The 24,403-nt window shown below is 42.0% G+C and overlaps 1 protein-coding gene across 1 annotated transcript in view; it reads right to left on the reverse strand.

Annotated features, from left to right (window-relative positions):
* Positions 1 to 24,403, reverse strand: part of unc5a (unc-5 netrin receptor A) — an 860,398-nt gene that overhangs the window by 22,527 nt on the left and 813,468 nt on the right. Inside the window, exons 13-14 of the mRNA XM_048542935.2 lie at positions 14,638 to 14,787; positions 8,219 to 8,383 (exon numbers count right to left, since the gene is read on the reverse strand). Of these exons, the coding sequence (XP_048398892.2) occupies positions 8,219 to 8,383; positions 14,638 to 14,787 (315 nt within the window). The remainder of the gene's footprint in view (positions 1 to 8,218; positions 8,384 to 14,637; positions 14,788 to 24,403) is intronic.

Below are 24,403 nucleotides of genomic sequence, written 5' to 3' on the forward strand. Positions count from 1 at the left end.
CTTCTGTATCAAGTTAAAGAAAAAGATTCATTGCGAACTTCAAGTTCATTATGTGTGGCAGTCTTGATCTTTGCCTGCTTTGAATTGCCAATGTTGCTCTATGAATCATCCAGCAGCTGCTATGAACAAAATACCATTTTACCGCATGGTGAGCTAAGTGATCCAGGCATTTAACTGGTAACTGGCCAAACTCACTCTCAACTACTGTTTCACTGAAATTGATACTTGGTGTTATATTGTATTAATTTAAATTGTAAAGAACACTTACCATTGCACTAACAAATCAATCAGGAATAGATATTTTCAAATATTTTCTCTCCCCAGACATTGAATTTTTAATGTTACTAGGAAAGGTGTTATGTTAAACAGCATAGAGGCAAGAAACATGGCTTTTCAAGAGTTATGAGGCACATTAAATACTTTATGAAATAATTATTCCTGATGACATGAATATTGTATCGTCATTTCACAGTTGCGAAGGCAAATGCAATGTTAGCATTCATTTCAACATGGTAAAAATACAAGAGCAGTGATGAACTGTGGAAGTTGTAAAAGGCTCATTTGGGATATCATAAGCTGTTTTGAGCTCCATATCTATAGGATGTGCTGGCGTTGGAGGGTTCCAGAGGAAGTTCACAAAAATGATCCCTGGGATGAAGGGCTTGTCAAACGAGGAGTGGTTGAGGAGTCTGGGTCAGTACTTGATGGGATTTAGGAAGTGGGGGGCAGTGGTGGTGAGGGGCGTGGGAGTCTCATTGAAACTTATAGAACACTGACAGGATTGGATAGAGTGAATGTAGAGATGTTTTCACTAGTAGGAGAGACTCAGCCCTGAAGGCATAGTCTCAGAGAGAACGGACAACACTTTGGAGCTAAGATGAGGAAGAATTTCTTCAACTAGAGGGTGGTGAACCTGAGGAACTCATTTCCGCAGAATGCTAAGGAGGTCAAGTCATCAAGTATATTTAAGAGAGATAAATAGATTCTTCATTAGCAAGCGATCAAGGGCTATGGAGAGAAGGCAGAAAAATGGGACTGAGAAACATATCAGCCATGACAAAATATGGAGCTGACACAATGGGCTGAATGCCTAATTCTGTTCCTAGGCCTAATTGTTTTATGGTCGTATGATCTAAATTGATTGGAGGTAATCTGTGACCTTGGTGAGATTATCTGTTGTTTACTTAAAGAACATAAAAAAAAAGCTGCTGATTCACTCTATTTGTCATTGCACTAAAGAAATACTTTTTAGATTCAATGCCAAATTAGCTGGCTGAAATGTTTAACAAATAATTCTTGTATGTGTACCTTGAAAATATATTAGTCTATATGCTCCACCTTCTATGCACAAAGTAGCCTGGGTTAAAAATTCATCCTGCAATATCCCACAACAAGTCTTGTATGCAGCTGTGAAATGATCAGAGATTAAGCTAGATTCCATATTCTTGCTGGTTTCCATGTTAGGGATGCAATTGAGGTCGTAGACTTGCTCACCAAGCTGGTGTGTTTGGTTGCAGATGTGTTGTCGCCCTGGTAGGTAATATCATCAGTGCGCGTCCAGTGAAACGTTAGTGTTCTGTCTCGTTTGTTATTTATATGCCTCAGTTTGATGGGATGGTTGGCATCACTTCCGATTCTGTTTTTTAGTGGTTTGTATATTGGGTCCATTTCAATGTGCTCGTTGATGGAGTCCCAGTTGGAATGCCAGGCCTCCAGGAATTCCTGGTATGTCTCTGTTTGGCTTGTGCTGTTGTGGATATGTTGTCCCAGTCAAATTCATGTCCCTCCTTTGCCATGTGTATTGAGACCAGTGAGAATTGGTCATGTCTCTTGGTGGCTGGTTGGTGTTTGTGTATCCTTATTGCCAGTCTTCTTCCAGTTGGGCCTATGTAATGGTGCTCACAGTCCGTGCATGGTATTTTGTATATGATGTTAGTTTTATTGGTTGTGGGTATGGGATCCTTTCCATCAGTAGCTGTGTAGGGTGATCATTGGTTTGTGAGCTCAGACTTAGCGGTATGAGTAATGTTGTGGTTCTTTCTGATATGTCTCTGATGTACGATAGGGTGACTAGAGTGTCTGGCCATGTTGTGCCTTCTTGTTGTGGTCTGTTGAGGAGAGAATGGTGGATTGTGCTTTTTGGGTATCTATTCCTATTAAAAACTCTGTATAAGTGCTCCTGTTCTGCTTTGCAAAATCCTGGGTGGCTGCAGCCTGTTATATAAATAACAAGCAGGACAGCACATCAACACTTCACCAGAGGCACACTGACAATGTCACCTAGTAGGGTGACAAAATGTTTGTATTAAACAAAACATACCAGCTTGGTGAGCAAGTCTACTACCTCAGTCACAACCCGAGCCACAAATTTTCTGAAAAACTTTTTGGGATATGATTTTCTAATCAGATAAAATGCTCTAGAATGTGATTCCTAGGTAGAACCTTTATTGTATTTGGCTTAGCAGAATTCTGTATGATACATGAACTGAGAGGCTGTACATACCTGCTGGCTGTTGGAAGTAAATGGTGCCTCACTATATAGTCTGGAGACTGAACCTTGTTCTGTGAAAACTACAAAAGCTTTCACGACTTTTTCTAATTCCCACGTGGGGCCCATTTTAGCATATCTTGGAGGGGATGGTAGCATCGTTCTTCAACAACATCATCACCACTACCCACCAACACTAGAGGGGAGATTTGCCCAGGGTTACTAATCTCGTTGGTAAACACCAGTTATAGTTAAATAATAAAATCTTCCTCCTAATATATCGGTTCAGATCGTAAACTGTAAGAAGGACATCACAAAACGTTTGTTGCTGCCTTGGCAGATTTTCACGGCTAACCATCAATTAAATGTGTCAGGTTCTCCAGATTTTATTAAACAATAACGTTTTGATAAATACACTTGCCTACCAGTGCAAAATTATAATTTAACAGTAGCTAAAACAACAGAAACTTTTTCAGTTTACTCGGGATGATCTTTACGTTTTATTGGCTAAGTGCAAGTTGTGTTGGATTTTTTGGAGTGTTTCTTGCTGCGATGCCTAGCTAGGTTTCTCATGATGCCTTACCAAACTCAGCACAGTAGCCACTTACCCTACTCCTAAGGTTTATATCACATCTGACTCTGTTGCCATTTTAAGACACGCTATTCCCAAAACAATTCGTCACTCACCAGGTATCTGCAGAAAGACATGGTGTCTGCACCATATTTAACAGGACTTAGTTCACCTGGATGAGAACTAGCATTCAGAAGGTGACCTGCTCAGCTATAGGCCAGAGATAATGGGAACTGCAGATGCTGGAGAATCCAAGATAATGAAGTGTGAAGCTAGATGAACGCAGCAGGCCAAGCAGCATCTCAGGAGCACAAAAGCTGACGTTTCGGGCCTAGACCCTTCATCAGAGAGGGGGATGGGGTGAGGGTTCTGGAATAAATAGGGAGAGAGGGGGAGGCACATCGAAGATGGAGAGAAAAGAAGATAGGTGGAGAGGAGAGTGGTTTGTATATTGGGTCCATTGGGTCCCCATTCCAGGACCCTAGATGACTTTCCATATTAAGCAGATGTTCACCTGCACATCTGCCAATGTGGTATACTGTATCCATTGTACCCAGTGTGGCTTCCTCTACATTGGGGAAACCAAGCGGAGGCTTGGGGACCGCTTTGCAGAACAACTCCGCTCGGTTTGCAATAAGCAACTGCACCTCCCAGTCGCGAACCATTTTAACTCCCCCTCCCATTCCTTAGACAACATGTCCATCATGGGCCTCCTGCAGTGCCACAATGATGCCACCCGAAGGTTGCAGGAACAGCAACTCATATTCCGCTTGGGAACCCTGCAGCCCGATGGTATCAATGTGGACTTCACCAGCTTCAAAATCTCCCCTTCCCCCACCGCATCCCAAAACCAGCCCAGCTCATCCCCTTCCCCCACTGCATCACACAACCAGCCCAGCTCATCCCCTCCCCCCAATGCATCCCAAAACCAGCCCAGTTCGTTCCTCTCCCCCCACTTCATCACACAACCAGCCCAGCTCTTCCCCCCCACCCACTGCATCCCAAAACCAGTCCAACCTGTCTCTGCCTCCCTAACCGGTTCTTCCTCTCACCCATCCCTTCCTCCCACCCCAAGCCGCACCTCCATCTACCTACTAACCTCATCCCACCTCCTTGACCTGTCCATCTTCCCTGGACTGACCTATCCCCTCCCTACCTCCCCACCTATACTCTCCTCTCCACCTATCTTCTTTTCTCTCCATCTTCGGTCCGCCTCCCCCTCTCTCCCTATTTATTCCAGAACCCTCAACCCATCCCCCTCTCTGATGAAGGGTCTAGGCCCGAAACGTCAGCTTTTGTGCTCCTGAGATGCTGCTTGGCCTGCTGTGTTCATCGAGCTTCACACTTTGTTATCTCAGCTATAGACCAATTTGTAAGGTCAGGGATGGCATCAGGACTCTCTGAGAGAGACCGACAGATCCTAGTGGATGGGTGGTGAAAAGGAGAGCTATCCTTATCACTTAGGACCTACAAGAGAGAAGAGGCCCCTCGCGTTTGGCAGCCGAACATAAGATTACTACCTGGGTCAGTACAGTCTCAATGCTCCAGAGGAATGGCCTATATTGCCATAAAAGGCTCAGTGGCCTTTTCCGTTTTATCAGGGTTGGTGCCACAGTCACCTATCACTCACTCCCTCTAACTTTGCATACAACTCCAATCAAAGCTCATGGTCTGCCAGTCTCAGTATTTCCTGCACCATCTTTCCTCACCATTCTTATCACCCTCCAATCACCCACACAACTAACCCTGCTTGCTTTTAAATATCTTACCAATTAGTGTAGTTAATATTAAAACAGCAAAACTCATCTTATCTACATTTAATGGCTTATCCATTGACAGGGTGGGCTCCAGCGATCTGGTGTGGTGGTTTCAGCCTTACGGAGCAATCTCCTGATATGGCAGTTTTGTCCCAGTGTTGAGGTCTCATCGGCAGTTCCAGCTTGGCCTCCAGTGAAAGCTTCTGGCCCAGTGTTCCGACAGCCTGGCATGGTATCTTTGTCCAGGTTGATAGTCTTTTCTTCAGCAGATGCTTTTGGTCCGGCCCTGCATGTCAGTTGCATCCTGGTGTGGTGTTTGCCTATCCTTTTGATAGCATACATATCCTTGGATATTTACTTCCAGCCCTGATCTCCTTGCAGCAACATCTGTGACGTCCACAAAACTGTATCAACCAACTTCAATCCATGCTACAAGTTCATTTACTTTGCTTTGTATATCATGCACATTTAAGTATGACATCCTCAGTCCTGTGTTGACCAACCGCACCCACCTGTCCCTCCCTAAACCCTTCTCATAATTGTCCTCTTAGCTGTTGTGCCTGAAGTTAGAATCCTGACTCTTTTCCATACCCTGTCCTGTTACTTGTTCTGGAAACTTTAATAAGCTTTCTTGAGCACTCTTCCCCTTTTGACCAGTTTAAAGTCCTTGTAGCCTCGGTTTTAATTGTCAGTTTTCCTACTTTATTCTGAATCAGTTGTGCATGAAGGAACAAAGGCTTTAAATTTGTTCTATCGTTGGGTTTTCCTATACTTTTATGGTTCTTTGGTACAATGTGACATTCACACATTTGGCCCTTCTTTTTTATTTTCTGGTAACAATCAACCCCATCACTAACCAGCAATCCTACCTTCTCCTTTACCTTTTATTTTATAATTATCCATGCAACTGAAACCTTCCTACGTCGTCCAACTATTCAGTTTAAAGCTCTATCTACAGCCGTATTAATGCAATTCACCAACATTAATTGGTGAAACCAATCAAATGCCATTTTTGTCATTTAAATGATACTTGATTGTTGAATCATCTAATATACACTTTTTTAAAAAATGAAAGGATTAGTTTTTGACAAATTTAAAAAATTGCTGTGAATTCATTTCTACTTTGTATCGCGTAATAAGTTGCAGTTGGAGATCACTTGTGAAATCTACTTTTCACACGTTTGGTAACCAGAATAAATTGGAGAACCTGTGCAGGAATGTAATTTTAAAGTCACAGCTGGTTAAGTTGAACAGCTCAGGATTTGCAAGCCATGATTACCCAGGTCCCGGTCAATATGATGCAGGCAGTATGCAACTTCATGCTCCTTGCTTATTAACCTGATTCTCGTGTGAAGCCAGCACTAACTGAACTGCTGAATGACTCTACACCCCAGCAGGGAGCCTAAAATCATCGGACATTAGCAGAAATTAAAGCTTTCCACATGAATCAAAGGCAACTAAAGAGGTGAACTGTAGCTGATGCAAATGAGAACAGCAGTGGTTCAAGTCACACTGGCATGGCACAACATGGCAGCGATGCCCTTCAAGCTTGTTGTGCTGAAGGACTTTCCTGAAGCAAGTGAATTCATAGAGAGCCAGGAGACTGTCTGAATATGCACTCGGAAAACTGTGATGGGAGAGCCGCAAGATGCTGATGGTGAAGAAACCATGTCACTCTATTTATTATTCAGTGTCAGTAACCCATACTGACATTGCACATTATTTCATAAGTAATGTAGAGGTGGGATCCTCTCGTGATAAGACACCAGGCACAAGTAGCCTACAGGCAGGTTGTAGTAAATAGTTCCCGAGGGAGGTACTGCAAACAAATTCTGCTTCACCATACTGAGATGTGCAATTTGATGCAGTGGGCTAGTGAAACACAATGACATGCCAGGTATATTAGTAAAACTGTCAGAAGACATGTCAAAAGTCAAAGGAAGTTGAGGAATCTGACAGCAAGATGTTGCAAATATTTCCACTTCTAGTCCAGAAACAGCATGGACAGCTCACAAACTCTTCCTTGCTGTAAACTCAGTAAGGGAATACTTTCCAATGTCTGGTCCCGCACTGACTGTTTATTCCATCCTCCTCTTCTGACTGGGCTGTGCGCCCTCTTGTCATTGTCCTGCATCATGCTGTATTCTCAGTGAGTACTTGGTATCCCATATCTGAGAGCAATAGGTTTGTCCAGCCGCCCCTCTTGCCTCTGTTTGCGCCTTCAACACCAGCCACAGCATCCCCTGTAAAGCTTAGTAACATTATACAACTCCAGGAAGCACCAAACACTTGTACAATTGTAGCAGAAGCCAGTAGAAATCAATCTACAACTAACTTGAAACAGTTAATCATTCTTTTAAATTTGCGGGTGGTGGAGGTAACATGATTACGGTGCAGAAATGTCTGATGAGAAGATACCATTAGCTGGTGTGCTCACTCTGAAATGGCAGTGTTCTTATCATTTTAGAGTTACAGTCTGACTCTGTATACCTTTGATGGGCATTCACTGTAAGTTTCTAATGCACTCACCAATATGGCATAAAAGTGCATGTGTCACAAACATCAGTTTGAACCTTTAAGAAGACAGGTAGCCTCAGAAATTACTGAGACTTTGCACCAATGTTTTGGCTCGATAATGAATATTACATACATGTTCAGGAATTCAGACTATGCTTGTGCAAGTGCTGACAACTTTTGGTGCCAGGCCATTAACTAATCTTGCAGGCAACTGGCAGTGTTACAGGGATGATCTGAGTTGCAGCAAATAACAAGGTATAGATCTATGTAACTCTAGAATTTACTCAGTCAAGAGCAAGGGATGGAGTTTCTTTTCATCTGGTCAAGCAATTTTACAGTATTCAATCAGTAGATAGACAGAAGTAAATTTACTGATGCTAGGTCAAGCATATTTTTATCACAATGTATCAACCAAAAACTGGATATCAAGTATATTAATGATACAGGAGAAAGTTTTGACATTTAAATAATTATCTATTAACACTCCATCTGTTTTCTCTCCCTGGAGTGGTAGAAAATAGCAACGGAAGTGTTTTTTGTGGTCATCTGACCATCACTATACTGTACTAAATGTAAAGCTATTTCTGTGACTTACTCCAGTTTATTCTATTTTATGCCATTAAGTTATTATCATTGGTGAAAAGACATAGAATTAACTGGAATACAGAAAAAATATACAATTATAACCCAATTATAAAATCCAGACCTTCCTCGGAGAGTTGGTGTGGACTCAATGGGCCAAATGGCCTGCTTCCACACTGTAGGGATTTTATGATTCAATGTTTCATAGGTATAGAAATATGTTTCAGTTAGATAACTTGCACTAAGCTACACAGATCTGCTTTATGCTATGATAGACATTAGAAATATTTTGTTATTTCTTACCTTCAGAAAGTTGAAATGAATGTGAAAACTTTGCCCTTCTCCTTCAACTTGCCAAACCCAAATTTTACCATTAAGTTCAGTTGTGGACAGACTGTATCGTTCCAGAGTGAAGGTACAATGCAGGTTTCTTTGACAGCCATTCCAAATGTGATAAAATGGAATTTCCTAAAAAATTAAGTAAAGCAGGTATTATTTTTTTGAGTCAATCATGGAATCACTACTGGGTGGAAACAGGCCACTAGACCCAATAAGTCCACGCTAACTCTCAAAAGAGTATCACACCCAGTCTCAATCCCCTACCCTATCCCTGTAACCTTGCATTTCCCTTCACTAATCCACCTAATTTCCACATTCCTGGACACTATGGGCAATTTAGCACAGCCGTTCCACTGAACCTGCACATTTTTGGACTATGGGAGTAAAGTGAAGCACCCAGGGAAAACCCGTGCAGACAGAGGGAGAATGTGTGGAGTTCGCACCGTCAGTTGAAGCTGGAATCGAACCCAGGTCCCTTCCACTGTGAGGCAGCAGTACTAAACACTGATTAACTGTGCTGCCCCGAGTTCAGTTAGCATGAGTAACATACAACAATCATGCAACAATCCAAAGTCAATCTGAGTTCACTTATCAAAACATGAAATAATACAGGATGAAAGGAGGCCAATTGGTCCCAATGAGTCTCTGCCAAGTTTTTTTTTAAAGACTAATATTCTGCTCTCGCTCCATATCTCTGCGAGATAGTAAGAACTACAGATGCTGGAATCAGAGATGACGCAGTGTGGAGCTGGAGGAACACAGCAGGTCAGGCAACATCAGAGCAGCTGGAAAGTTGAAGTTCATGTCATTGCTTGGCCTCCTGTTTACCTCCAGCTCCACACTGTGTTATCCATATCCCTATGACTTGTTTTCTCATTAAAATATTTATCAAAAACCTGTCTTACAGCTTCTGACAAATCTTGTTCCACCACCCTCTCGATACCTAATGGTGCACCCACTCAAAGGGAGCTTGCTTCAGTGCCTCCAAACCATTTCCACATGGAGGAGGCTCTATCATGGAATATTGACAAAAGCTACATTCTTAAACTTGCAAAGACCAAACATTTTAACCAGAACGTGCTCATTTATTCCATTGCGATTTGTTTTGAGCTGAAGTTAATTTGCTTTTTCTTCAAGGTGTGCTCATGGAATTGAGAGATTTAGCATATGTTTCTCATGTGTTTTAAAAATAGTAGCACTGTGTAAAGGTTTTGTTTAACAAACAAGATTCAAATGATTGGCAAAAGATGTCATTTTAAATGTTTTAAATAAAATTACATTTAATAGATGAAGGTAATTGATCATCATGGAATAACAACTCAGTTCAGGCATCACAACTCAGGAAGATTATTTCTTTTATGCTTACTTCTTGCCTTTTTTTAAAATGTTGTCACTTTGAAGTCTGACAAACAAGGTGCTGAATTCATTTGATTAAGACTGTTTTAATGAAAAGTCTACTCTTTGATATAATTGATGTTAAATTACAGAGATTTCCCATTTTATTGTAAGAAAATAGTCTCCCAGTGTAGTCTTAGAAATCATTTCACTAAAGAAAAGCTATTCATTATCATGCAATATGTAGATGTTTCAGTTTAGTAGGTTACTGCCAAAGAATGCTTTTAACAGTGTGTTTCAGAGTGCTGTGGTAAAATGGTGTAAAAAATCCAAGTTGAATCACACACATAACTGTTATCCAAATAATGCTACACTTGCTGGAAGCTCACTTTTATCATCTTATCGTCAGCACCTCCCCTCCAGGCCCAGCAGTCAACTGCACTCAGGAGCCAACACAAGGCACAACCTAGAGTTCCACCAGCTACTCCCCCAGACCCAGCACCTAAATACCTCACTGCCTGCTGCTCTTAGCCTGGATCTCTTGCACTTCTTCCGATGACCGGCTAACTTGTGAACTTAACAGCGACAAGCATGGGGGAAGAGTTGTTCAAGATTAAAGCTAACAAGGTGTAGAGCTGGATGAACACTGCAGGCCAAGCAGCCTCAGAGGAACAGGAAGGCTGACATTTCAGACCTAGATCTTTCTTCAGAAATGGGGGAGGGGAAGGGCGTTCTGAAATAAATAGGGAGAGAGGGAGAGGTGGAAAGAAGATAGTTAGAGAAGATTGGTGGAGAGGAGATAGGCAGGCCGAAGAGGTGGGAATGGAGCCAGTAAAGGTGAGTGTAAGGAGGAGATATGTCAGTCCAGGAGGATGGACAGGTCAAGGGGGCGGGGTGCAGTTAGTAGGTAGGAAATGAGGGTAGGGCTTGATATGGGAGAAGGGGATAGGTGTAAGGAAGGACAGGTTAGGGAGGCTGGGACGAGCTGGGCTGGTTTTGGGATGTGGTATGGGGAGGGAGGATTTTGAAGCTTGTGAAGTCCTCATTGATACCATTGGGTTGCAGGGTTCCCAAGTGGAATATGAGTCTGTTCCTTCAGCCTTCGGGTAGCATCATTGTGGCACTGCAGGAGGCCCAGGATGGACATACCATCTGTGGAATGGGGGTGGGGGCGGGGGAGTTGAAATGATTTGTGACTGGGAGGTGCAGTTATTTAGTGTGAACTGAACATAGGTGTTCTGCAGAGTGGTCCCCAAGCCTCCACTTGGTTTCCCTGATGTAGAGGCCACAACGGGAACAGCGGATGCAGTATACCACATTGGCAAATGTGCAGGTGAACATCTGCTTAATGTGGAAAGTCTTCCTAGGGTCTGGGATGGGGGTGAGGGGGTAGATGTAGGGGCAGATGTAGCACTTGCTTCGGTTGCAGAGGAAAGTGCCGGGTGAGGTGGTGCTGGAGAGGAGTGTGGGGCAGACAAGGGAGTCATGGAGAGAGTGGTCTCTCCAAAAAGCAGATAAGGATGGGGAGGGAAAAATGTCCTTGGTGGTGGGGTTGGATTGCAGGTGGCAGAAGAGTCGGAGGATGATGAGATGGATCCAGAGGTTGGTGGGGTGGTACGAGAGGACGAGGGGGATTCTGTTTTGGTTGTTATTGTGGGGAGGAGGTGTGAGGGGTGAGTTGTGGGAATGCGGGAGACACTGTCAAGGGTGTTCTCGACTACTGAGGGGGTGAGCTGCGGTCCTTGATAAACGAGGACATCTGAAATGTATGGTAGTGGAATGCCTCATCCTGGGAGCAGATGCGGTGGAGGCAAAGGAATTGGGAATAGGGGATGGCAGTTTTGTGGGAAGGTGGGTGAGAGGAGGTGTATTATAGGTGGCTGTGGGAGTCGATGGACTTGAAATGGATATTGGTTTGTAGGTGGTTGCCAGAGATGGAGACAGAGAGGTCCAGGAAGGAGAGAGAGGTATTAGAGATGGCCCAGTTGAACTTAAGGTTGGGGTGAAAGGTGTTGGTGAAGTGGACAAACTGGTTGAGCTCCTCGTGGGAGCACGGGGCGGGGCCTAGGTAGTCATCAATGTAATGGAGGAAGAGGTGGGGTTTAGGGTACAGAAGACGGATTGTTCCACGTAACCTACAAAGAGGCAGATATAGCTTGGGCCCATGCGGGTACCCATGGTCACCCCCTTTGTCTGTCGAAAATGGGAGGAATTGAAAGAGAAGTTGTTGAGGGTGAAGACGAGTTCAGCTAGGTGGATGAGGGTGTCAGTGGAGGGGGGTTGGTTGGGTCTGTGGGAGAGGAAGAAGTGGTTAAGTGCAATTCATAGATTTTATCAAACAATGCCAGTTTTCTCCTTCAATCTTAATTACAATTTGTATTTACATATTGCTCCAAGAGTTGGTCGAAAACATACTACGCTGCAGTAAATTACATATTGAAATAAGCTCCAAGGCTGTCTTCAAACTAAATTAATCAGTAGACAAATCACTATGTCTTGTACTAGTAGGGCTTCTCAGAAGACATAACTTTCTTGAATGCATATTATCGTTAATGTATAACACAGAGGCTCAACCTTGAATATTTACATGATAAATCCTACATTCTCATCATTTCCTTCAGTATGCTTTCCAAGAATTTCAAGTGGCTTTGCTAATCAGTCACCAAGTAGGCATTTTCTAATCAAGTTGTTCAGTGATGTGATTACACGCCCCTAGAGCAAGTGAGATTTGAACTGGGGCCTCCTGACCCAGAGGTAGGGGCATTACTACTGTGCCACAAGAGCTCAAATATACTTTGATGACATCGTTTACCCAACCATTATTTTATTTGTCATAAATGTCAAAAATCTTAATTGTCTTTTGCTTGTAGGTGTTACTGTGTTACTCTTTGGTAATCCATTGAGTGCAATGTGACTCAATCAACACTATGTAGCAGCAGAATGATCCTGAAGTCCACCTTCCATGAAGTTAGACAGCAGCTCGAGATGTGAGCAGGGTGGCAGTTGGATAGACTGGCAGAAAAATGCTTCCTCAAGTCACCTCTGGATGGCCCAACTCTAATGTTCAAATGATATCTCCCTGTTCTGTTCTCCACCAGCAGAGTAGCTAGTTTCCCTCCATCTATGAACAGCTTGGCCACTTTAATTATCTCAACTGGATCACACTTTATCTTTCATACTTAGGAAATGTAAGTCTGGGGTGGGATTTATGTCAGAAAGAAGAGTAGCTTTAGTTGAGAAATGAAATCCAAACACCCTTGCATGATTTTCATTCTAGAGTGGGGGCTGGATTGAAGGGCTTTCTGTCTCTGAAGGAAGTTTGGAGGTTACCATAGAGGCAAGTAAATACCAAGGCAGGCTGGTTCTATGAGATGCTGGTCCAATTGTATAAAAGGCTGTTGTACCTTCTAGTCCACATCCTTCAACTTTTTCATTCCTCCTAATTCACCTTCATGTCACATCCAAGACCCTTCCTATGTTGCATACCTTGTCAATTACACCTCATATCCTCATGCAATCTCCAAGCTCTCTCATACCTCTATGTCACCTCCACAGGCTCTCACTCAGTCTGGTCAAACTCAGGAGCCACATGGAGATGAAATACCTTTAAGAATCAAAGAGCACTCTCATTCATATGCAGGATACAGAGAAAAAAAAACTCCTTTATGAAGCTCATAAAAATGTTAAGGTCTCTCTGATTATCGATCTGTTGTTAAACAAAAAATGCTACCATTCACAACAAAAACAACTATTCATTTAATAGCTATTAAAACTATTAAAATACAAACTCAGATCCCAATGAGATATGTAGGTTTTGAGTCTAAGAACATATCATCCAATCTCTGCAATAACAGACCATAGGATAATCAAAAATGAGGTCTTACACCTCCTCAGTAAAATGTGTCGCTCTTGTGGGATTAGGCATTTTCAAAACAGTGAATGTGAGATCTGTTCGAACATGGCACCATTTCAAAATGTTCTTCCGAGACTGGGTTTACCGTTTATGTGATTCACAGCCTGTTCTCAGCCCATCCCTAACCAATTTCCTACATGTTAGTAAACTGCCTCAAATGCCACACACTTCCATTTATCCTTACAGTTTCTTGTGTGGTGCGTCTTTGAATGCTTAAAGAAAACTAATGAAAACTATTACCAGTGCTTGGAAAATGAAAGTGAGCTCATTTTAAACATTGCATGCTTATTATATGATAATTCACATACTGGGAGACTAAAGTGGGTTGGGGAATGTTCTGAAATAACATTAATTTGCTTCCCTAATTATGACATTATGATGTTTCAAGAAATGCCTGTGCGGCTGGGGAATGTCTGCGGATAAACATTTATGCAGCACAAAGTAAATGACAAAGGCTTATTGCAATGTGGTTAGGTTAGGTGGAGATCAATGTTTTGGAGTTCAGAACATGCTAAAAATAATTGGGTAAAAATGGAACAAGCAGGGTTCTCTTTACAGGAAACAGTCTTCCGTTTGACAGTCTTCCAAATTGAACCTGATATTTAAGCCGATGTCTGAGAATAAAGTAATCACTGCGGTACTGTGTGCTCTATCCAATCAGAAAGAGCAGAGAGGTGAAGAGAGGATGGACAAAGCATGGTGAACTCAAAAAAAACCCCATTGCTGCTGTATCAATGTTGCCTGGAGCAATAAATGGAAAACAATTGCTGGTGGATATGATTCACGGGCAGAACCAAGAGTGAGAGCGAGAAAGGGAGAGAAATTATATTGTGGAAGCTGGTTTGGAAAATCCATGAGACTGTACTTGATGCCAGATTTGTGCAGGAAGTCAGACAAGAGCTTACAAATACCTGAGGCATATCTTTATTGTATCAACTATTTAAAATAAACTGCACCTCTTTATTTGAAATATTTTTTCACTGCTTGTTAGCCTTTGAATTATGTTATTTTTATTTGTTTTGTCACAGTGGAAGTTTTTAAACTCCTGTTCATCAGCGTTGTAGGAATTCCTTTCATTTAAAGTCATTCGTTTCTACCTGGATTGTAAGCACTGACCATTCCAATCTGGCTTTACCTGATAGCTGTCCAGCAGCTTACTTGTCCAGAGAGATTTTTGGATATCATGTATAGAAAGTCGTAAGTTATGATAGCTGTCTTTAAAGTGAAGAACCTTCGGCTCATCTAACAGTTGCCCTCCAAGGTGTTTCTCCAGTTGCATCACTTCCTGCATAGGAAAACATTAATTAAGAATTGAATTGGTGAAACATATTAAATACACAGAGTTGAAATCACAGCAATCTGAACAAGTAGTTCACCAGCAGACAGTTGATTAAATTTCTACAGCAATTTGCTTGCAATTTGATTCCATCTGATTGCCAAATTCTACCACATATTGAGAGGGATCTGCAAAGATGTTCAGACACCAAAATGGTCAGCTCACACCTTGAATTGTAATTCCATAATGCATTGTGCATTCTCCTTTAATAGGTTCTTGAATAAAACTTGAAATGTAACAGTCAAAGCTATGAGCCAACTGCTGGAAGGTGGGATTTTGGGTAACGTTTCCCAGTGCAGAATTTGATGGGCAAAAGGGCCACTTCTGCACTGTATGATTCAAGATGAAATGTCAAAACATCTAACCATTCACCATCACTAGTCCAAGAATCTCTTTACCTTAATACAGTCCCTTTGCTCTTTGCCAACTTCAAAACCAGCAGCTGTCTTCACTCACATTGACCTTCACTTAAAACAAGGCTTTATAGACTGGAACAAGTTATAAAGATAGCAAGGGCTTAGGCCATGGAGAAATTTGATGAGAATTTGGAAAGAAAGGTGCTACTGGACCGAGAACATCCAACGTTCTTGGGCTAAACAAGCTCAAACATGTTAGATTTGGAGGGCAGAGTTTTGGATTGGCACAAATTTATTTATTATTTAGTTTAAAGAAAATTTCCGTGTGATATACTATTGAGTGCTACAAAAGCAATCTGACAATTTAGAGACAGTGGAGGGTCTCGGGGAGGAGATGATAAGGTAAAGCATGATGTATCTGTAGACACCAAGGCTAAGCTTTTGAATTATATCAGGCAGGCAGGGTAAGATTACATTTTAGCAAAATGAGAGAGAGAGAGAGGGAGGGAAGGAGGGAGTGACGGATGGAAGGAGAGGGACAGAGTGGCAGAGGGTCAGAGAGAGGGAGGGCAGCAGAGGGAGAGGGAAGTGGTGGATGAGGGGAAGAGAGACGGAGAGATAGCGATGGGCAGCAGGAGAGAGGCGGGGAGCAGAGACACCGATGAGAGGGAAAGAGACAAAGGGGAGGGGAGAGAGAGAGACGGGGGGGTAGGGGGAAGGGAGATAGATAGGTTGGGGAGAGACAGTGAGGGTGGGGAGAAGAGAGAGAGAAAGGGGGGAAGACAGGGAGAGGGTGGGAGCGACAGAGAGACAGACACAAAGAGAGAGACACATAGTCGATGGAGCAGAGGAGATAGATGGGGAGAAACAGAGACAGTGTGATGAGGGGGAGAGACAGAGAGATGGGGGAGATAGGGGAGGTGGGGGGTAATAGATGGGGGAGACAGTGAGAGAGACACAGAGAGAGCGGGGGGTAGAGAGAGACAGAGATAAATGGGGAGAGAGTGTGGGGGAGAGAAAGTGAGAGACAGGGAGAAAAAGTGAGGGGGGGAGGGAGGGAGAGAGAGAGCGAGAGTTGGGGAGAGAGAGGGATGGAAGAGAGAAGTGGGAGAAAGGTGGGGGGGGAAGAGAGGGGCAGAGAGAGAGGGATGTGGGGGGAGACAGAAGGGAGAGAGGGGGTGGGAGAGTCAGAGTGGGAAAGAGGGAGGGGAGAAAGAGGTAAAGACGGAGGGGGAGAGAGAGAGAGAGAGAGACGAGACGAGAGGGGGAGGGAGAGAGGGAGGAATAGAAGGAAGATAGAGGGGAGAGAGAGAGAGATGGCTTGTGGGATAGAGAGTGCGTGTGAGAGGAAGATAAGGGAAGAGACAGAAAGAGAGAGAGAAACACAGAAGGAATTAATTTCTGTCAGTATGGGAGCAAAGCAAAGTCCTGCTGCATATCTCCACCGCATAAAAGACAATAATTGGTAATAGGAATAATGGAGAATAGATTAAATATACAAACATGTCAACTTTCCTTTCTATGGCAAAAATATTCCTCCATGCTATTAGTCTGATGGATTTTGGAATTCGATATTTACTTTATCACTACGTGGATAGACAGACTGGATCTATCAGTACTCCGTTAGAAGGCGATACTTGTACATTGGCTCTGAGCAGAAACCAGTCAGTATGCAAGCAGCTCACATAAAATATGTTTGAAATTTTTGTAGGTGCTTGTAAAAAAATGCTGAACCAAAGAAAATCTGATGCTTGAATGATACACATCCCAGAGCTGACAGGGAGCTAGTAAGTCCATTAAAGAACATAAGACAATGGTGTGGGAACTGGCATCTACATGTAAATTTAGGCATATTAACTAAGCAAGTAATTTGTGATCAATTAATTGAAAAAGCCTTCACTTCCATTAATTAGAGAATTATACCATATCAAAGATTTGACCTTGGAAAAAGCCACAACCTTGGTTGCCCCAATCCGATCTTTCATATTATGTTTTACAAGATTACAGAGAAGTGCACACTTGGGCTCAGGAGTGTTGATGCTATAATGCCTAACTCACACAAATGCAAGAGTACAATTGAGGAAACTTAGAAGATTCATCAAAATGTGAGATTTATGGTCAGACACTCTCAAAAACAATGGCCAAGTTGTGGAATTGATCAATGTTGACAACATCATGTCAGCTTGAGGGAGATTGTATAACTCATGTTTAAAGTGAAACCAGTTTACAGAGGTCTGCAGGGCAAAGGAAATGGAACTCATCCGTTCAGCATGTAGTGGAAGCTCACCCTAAGAGTAAAGCACATTAGATGTACCAACATGCATAGAAAAACACCAGATCATTTTAAGTATTACTCAGTGGAGATCACAGGTGTCTCACTGTCACTTCTTATCAGCATTGCTATATCAAGTGACAGAATCTACTGTTGGCATTTTTTGCAACTTTCTCTCACTCTTGCGTCTGACAAACTTCAAGCTAAATTGTTGCTGCTTGAGGAACCATTGCAGTTTTGAAACATAACAGATTCATGGCCAAAGTAGCAATAAACATGGAATCAAACATGAAACTCTTGCCTGGCAAATATTAACTGCATTAAGGCGCAAACAAAACACACTGATATCTTTATTTACAGAATATGGTGAATTGTCAATATAGGCCAATTGCACTAAACCTCAGATGGTAGCCATTTGCAATACATGCTGATGATTTGCAGGAGCTGAAACAACTTGAAATAAATGATGAGAGAAAGTCGAATCTGGTAAAAACATTAAATGCACAACAAAATTGCATGATGTAAAAGTCGTAAAATTAGACCAGATGACAACCTTAAAGTGGCCAACAAAGCAACGATCCCAGATAATGTCCCTACAATTTAATGACTATCAGCAATATTTCATCACTCCACAGTCATCACAAGGTTTGACATGTGATGCAGTTATCACCTGACAGCATTGGAGCAAAACCAATATCCTACCGCTTTTGTTTCATTCCTGCAAAATATCAATGGACTAAATTCAGCATCCCGTGCATTCCAGAAAATCATCTCTTCAATTTTATATCATGATGACAGAACCTATTTGACGATGTCATTGTTCAGGAAAGGTTTATTGAGTGGTGGTTACTTGACTCTCAAAACACAATTTGAGAGTGAACAAGGATAAAATCACACATTCACAATATCCAACATTTATGTTTAATGGATAGAATAAAAGCAACTGAAGACATGAACAATCCATTCATGTACTTCTGGCCCCTCTTATGAAAGAGTTGGCATTGTTCTTCAGTGCCGCCAACTTGTATCACAAACTTGCTCTGAAGTTCACAAAGGGCACAGGATCTGTTCAGAACATAGTGAAAGGCAACACAGAATGGGAACGGGCACTTGCATAGCAAGAAGGGCTTAACACATTAAAAAGCAAAGACAGCATCACCTCATAGATTTCTGCATGTGGGTTGAAATGCATGTCTGAACAGTTTGGTCAGGAAGTGTGGTTGAAGCTATATTCTCATAGCACATTGAAGAAAGCAAGTAATCAATTGCTTATGCATCTTTCTTACTGTCCAAAACTGAATGCAAATATTTTCCTGCAAAATGAGAAGCATTAGTCAACAATTTATTTGTGTACGTTGGTTCATTTATCTCTACAGTGGAAAGTTCACTCTCTGCATCAAGCACCAGTACTAACTATATTGTCAACCATGTTAAGGTTTGGTCATTGGTATCATTGGTATCTACACAGATACAAATACCAGAACAATGTCAAGGTCATATATTATGCAGAAACACAAACCTTTTTCAGTAAGATCTCAGGACTGTCAAAGAACATTATATCTCAAAGACAATATTGATGCTTAGTGAAAATTCACACATTAAACCAATGTTCCCCCAATTTTGTTTTTCCTCTTCATCCCTAATGAGATCTATGCATGGCACCCACCCTGAAATGAGAAATCAATGCTGGGAAGAGCCAGCATTGCATCGTACTGAGTGGAAAAGCTGACTCTGAAAAGTAACTTGACACAAATACGTAATATATAAATCTACACACACACATATATAGACATACATACATACATATATATGTGTGTGTGTGTGTGTGTGTGTGTGTGTGTTTTGTCATTTAAAGTGGCTAAAATTTACCTTCACAAAGGATAAATAAACATTCAATGGCTCAGTGTTTGTATATTGCTGTCTGTTGAGTACTTACTTGACAGTTAAGGCGCTAGTACACTAATTATGGGGAAGTTTAATATGCAGGTGCACAAGGAAAATCAGATGGGCAGCAAATCCCAAGAAAAGGAATTCATGGAATGTCTGCAATATTTTTCTTTACAGCAGCTTGTGATTGAGTCCACCAGGGAACATGCAATTCTGGATTTACCAATGTGTAAATGAGGTAGACTTGATTAGGAAGCTGAAGCTGAAGGAGCACTTTAGAAGCAAAGAATACAATATGATAGAATTCACCCAGCAGTTGGAGAGGGAGAAACTGGAATCAGATATAATGGTGTTGCCACTGAGTAAAGAAATGAGGAAGGAGCTGGCCATAGTTGATTGGAAGGGAAGCCTATCAGGAATGGGGATAGAACAGCAATGGCAGAGATTTCTGGGGGTAATTCAGTAGGCACAGCAGAAAATCTTCCCAAGGAAGAAGAAACATATTAAAGGGAGAACAGAGCAACAATGGCAGACAAGGGAAGTGTGGGACAGCATAAAAGCAAAAGAGAAAGCATATAGTGTGGCACAGAGTAATAGAAGTCAAAGGATTGGGGAATCATTAAAAACTAGCAGAGGAAACTAAAAAAATGCAATAAGAGGGAGAAGATGAATTATAAGGGTAGCTAGCTACTAATATCAAAGAAGATTATAAGAGTTTTGTTTTAGATATCTGAAAGGTAAGACGGAGGCAAAAGTGGACATTGGACCTCTGGAAAATGAGACTGGACAAGTATCATTGGGGAACAAAGGAATGACAGTGGAACTGAACTGGTATTTTGCATCAGTCTGCATGATGGAATATACCAACAGCATACCAGAACTTCAAGGTAGTCTGGGGGCAGGAGTGAGTGCAATGGCTACCTCTAAGGAGAAGATGCAGGGGAAGCTGAAAGGGCTTAAGGTACCAGACGGACTACATGATAGGGTTCTGAAGGGGAGAGCTGAGGACATTTCAAAGGCATCGGTGGTAATCTTTCATGCATCACTGTACTTAGGGAGGGTCCCAGAGGACTAGTGAATTGATAATCTAACACCACAGTGAAACAAGAGAGGCAGGACACAGGCAATTATAGGCCAGTTAGCCTGGCCTTGGTTGTTGGTAAGATTTTAGAATCCATTACAAATGATGTGATTGTAGTATACTTGGAAGTACATGGTAAAAAGAAATGAGTCAGCATGGCTTCATCAAGTGTAGGTCATGCTTGACAAATGTTAGAATACTTTGAGGAGATAACATGCAAGTTAGACAAAGGAGAACCAATAGGTGTGATCTATTTGGATTTCCAGAAGGCCATTGACAAGGTGCCAAATAAGAGGCTACAAAATAAGACCCCATGGTGTTAGGAGCAAGGCACTGGCATAGATAGAATATTGGCTGACTGGCAGAAGGCAGAGAATGGAAATAATGGGGCCTTTTCAGGACGGCAGCCAGTGATCAGAAGAGTTCTGCAGGGATCCTTGTTGGACCGAACTATTCATGTTATACATTAGTGATCTGGCTGAAGGAAGGGAGGGCATTGTTGTGGCATATGCATATGCTGACAATACGAGGAGGAGTGGACTCACAAAGGCAGTTGAGAGTCCTAGTTTAGGTTTCTCTTAAGATTAACATGCAGGTTTGGTTGGCAGTTAAGAAGGCAAAGACAATGTTAGAATTCATTTTCAGAGAACTAGAATACAGCAGTAGGGGAGTACTGCTGAGGCTGTATAAGGCTCTGCTCAGATTGCATTTGGAATATTGAGAGCTGATTTGGACCCCTTATCTAATGAAGAATGCACTGGCATTGGAGAGGGTCCAGAGGAGCTTTACAAGAATGATCCTGGGGATGAAGAGCTTCTCATATGAGGTGTGGCTGGGGACTGCACGCGACTGAGTTTAGAAGGATAAGGAGGATCCGATTGAAACTTCCAGAATACTGATAGACTGGATGAGGAGATAATGCTTTCATTAAGAGGAGAGGATCAGAGTGAATGGCCACCCCTTTTCAACTGAGATTAGGAGGAATGTATTCAGCCAGAAGGCAGTTAATCTGTTGAACTCATTGCTGCAGAAGGCTGTGGAGGTGAAATCATTGAGTGTTTTTAAGACAGAGCTAGGTTCTTGAGAAGAAATGAGATCTAGGGTTATAGAGAGAAGACGGGAGAATAGGATTGAAAAACACATTAGCCATCAATTGGTGGATCTAACATGATGAGCCAAATGCCATACTTCTGCTCCTAAATCTTATCGTCTTAAGCTTGGGTGTTGTCCAGTAGAGAGAAAGAAACTGATGTGAAGCCAGCTACTGTGAATATGGCTGTAAATATTATGAAGCATGACAGATAGAACTCTTTCCATATATATAACTGTATCATCTCTGCATATCCCTCATGGATAAAACACAACAGCTGCATGTGGATGAGAAGCAAAATGGAACCAAAGACAGAACTATGGAAGAAAAAGCAGAAATGGCGTGAGGAAGGAAGGGATTGCCATTGCAGGTCATTCTCTGGCTCGTGTTTCCTCTCTCCAGAGATATTTAAGAACTGCTGATGCTAGAGATTCTGAGAGAGCAAGGTGTAGAGCTGGATGAACACAACAGGCCAAGCAGCATCAGAGGAGCAGGAAAGCTGACGTTTCAGGCCTAAACCCTTCTTCAGAAATGGGGGAGGGGAAACGGGTTCTGAAATAAATAGGTAGAGAAGGGGAGGCAGATAGAAGGTGAATGGAGGAGAAGATAGGTGGAGAGGAGACAAACAGGTCAAGGAGGCGAGGGTTGGAGCCAGTAAAGGAGAGTGTTGGTTGGGAGGTAGGGAGGAGATAGGTCAGTCCAGGGAGCATGGCAGGTCACGGGGGCGGGATGAGGCTACAAGGTAGGAGATGGGAGTGGGGCTTGAGGTGGGAGGAGGGAACAGGTAGGAGGGGATAGATAGGAGGAAGGACAGGCAAGGGGAACACTGACAAGCTGGTTTTGGGATGCGGTTGGGGGAGGGGAAATTTTTCTGAAGAAAGGTCTCGACCCGAAACATCAGCCTTCCTGCTCCTCTGATGCTGTTTGACCTGCTGTGTTCAGCCAGGTCTACACCTTTTATCTCTTTCCTCTCCCCACTTCTGTTTCCATCCAACAGCACCTTTGTGTTGTTTTTCCTCTTGGATTCTGCACCACAATTAAAAACTAAGTTATTATTGTAATGGGTTTCATTAACTTCCTTGTGGAATCTGGGAACCTGACTGGGAATATAGCTTTGTGTTATATCTAACAAAGGTCTACTACAAATACATGAAACCTGCTGCCTTGCTTTTTTATTTTTATTGCTCACTTCATCACCTACTTTGGAAGAAAATTTTTCTATTATCGTATTGCCGCACGCTCTAATGTTGTACATTTTTACTGCAATAGGCTCCTGCACATAACAAGCATGTTTTTCCTCAGGATCATCTTGTGTAGTTTTAAAATATTTTCTTCCTTTTCTCCTGTCACCTCCTGCTATTCGCTTACCATCTCTCCCATTTTGCCATGTTTGCTTTCTGTTCTGTTAGTTTCTCTTATTGCACTTTTTTTTTCTATTTTTCACCTCTACTACTAAAACTTAAAAGCAGTTTGCCCTCAACTCAATCACTCATCTTTTCAGCTAACAGGTATCAGCTCAAAATAATCAATGGGCAACGTAAGTAGGAAAAAAAATTATCAGCCATCTCTACCTGGTCCAGTTTAAACATCACTCCAGGCAATTACAGATGGACAATAGAAGTTGACCTTGCCATATTTCCCCAATTCTCATAAAATAATTTTTTAAAGTCTGATCATAAATTGAACTGTATCTCTCAAATGAATACAATTCGAACAAGCTTCTATTTAATTATATTTAAAAGATACCTATATCTGTCCTCCAAAGGTCAGGGGTCGAGTATTGAAAACAATTATCAAAAGGGGGTCTTCTATCTAGCTAAATGGGCTCAGGATGTCTACCTTCTCTTTAACAAAATAAACACATGTACATCTCTGATGAAGACAAATTAAAGGCAATTGGTCACCCAGGGAGTTCCTTGACAGGCACAGAGGTTTTGGAGAAAGGGTCATAAAATTTCATTAGGGATACAGTTCAGAGTCAAATTTCCATTTAAGAACTTGGAAAGCATGGCATATTTTCACAGAGATGGGATGTGCACACTAGAAGATTCCTTTCATCAATGCAACTAGGTCGCCCTCACAGAAAGCAGTTGCTGCTTTGATTTGGGTAAGCTCCAGCTCTTTGAGTTGAGAAGGGCAAAAATAAATGCTTATCAGGCCTGTACCTTAAGCAGAGAAAATTCTCACACTTTTATTCACCATGTGGAATACAGTTGACCTAAGTTCAGTCTCAAGCATGTATCGGAAAAGAAAAAGCTAGATGGTTTGTCTAATTTGAAACTAAACAAAAAATTCTACAATGTTCTCACCGAGCCTTGTCCTAGAAAGGAGTCAGCAAAGTTAGCTTGGAAGGATGAGAGAAAGCATCTGCTAGTAACCTCAGCAAGGTGCTGTATTAGACACAATTAGTAACAGTTGGAGGGTGACTTGGCTAAAAAGCAAATGGAAGAATCTCCCTACAATATTATCTCTGGTAACAGCTGGAACACAGAGGACAATTAAAATGGATTCCATAAGATTGTGGCATGCCTTTGAACTCATCCCACAGAAAGAGAACAAACCTTTATTAGTCCTGCAATGTGCATGGAAACTTTTGGTGAATGCAACAAGTAGAGCTGAGTTTACAGAGCAAGCAGTGATAAACTGCTGTATTAAGTTAATAGCGCTTGTTATTTTACATTCTCTTTAGGACTAGGCTTCAGGACTAGACCTTTAGCAGACCAGAGAATTTGTCAGACAGCAGAAAATCACAAATCTAGATCAAAACTTTTATCACTCAAACACACTAAGTCATTTTAGTGCCACGGTAATGGCTGTCGTCCTGATGAAATATTTGAAGCAGTTAAAAATACCCATTACAAATATATTCAGTGCAAACT

Source organism: Stegostoma tigrinum, chromosome 13 (assembly GCF_030684315.1).
Source record: "Stegostoma tigrinum isolate sSteTig4 chromosome 13, sSteTig4.hap1, whole genome shotgun sequence".
Taxonomy (NCBI): domain Eukaryota; kingdom Metazoa; phylum Chordata; class Chondrichthyes; order Orectolobiformes; family Stegostomatidae; genus Stegostoma; species Stegostoma tigrinum.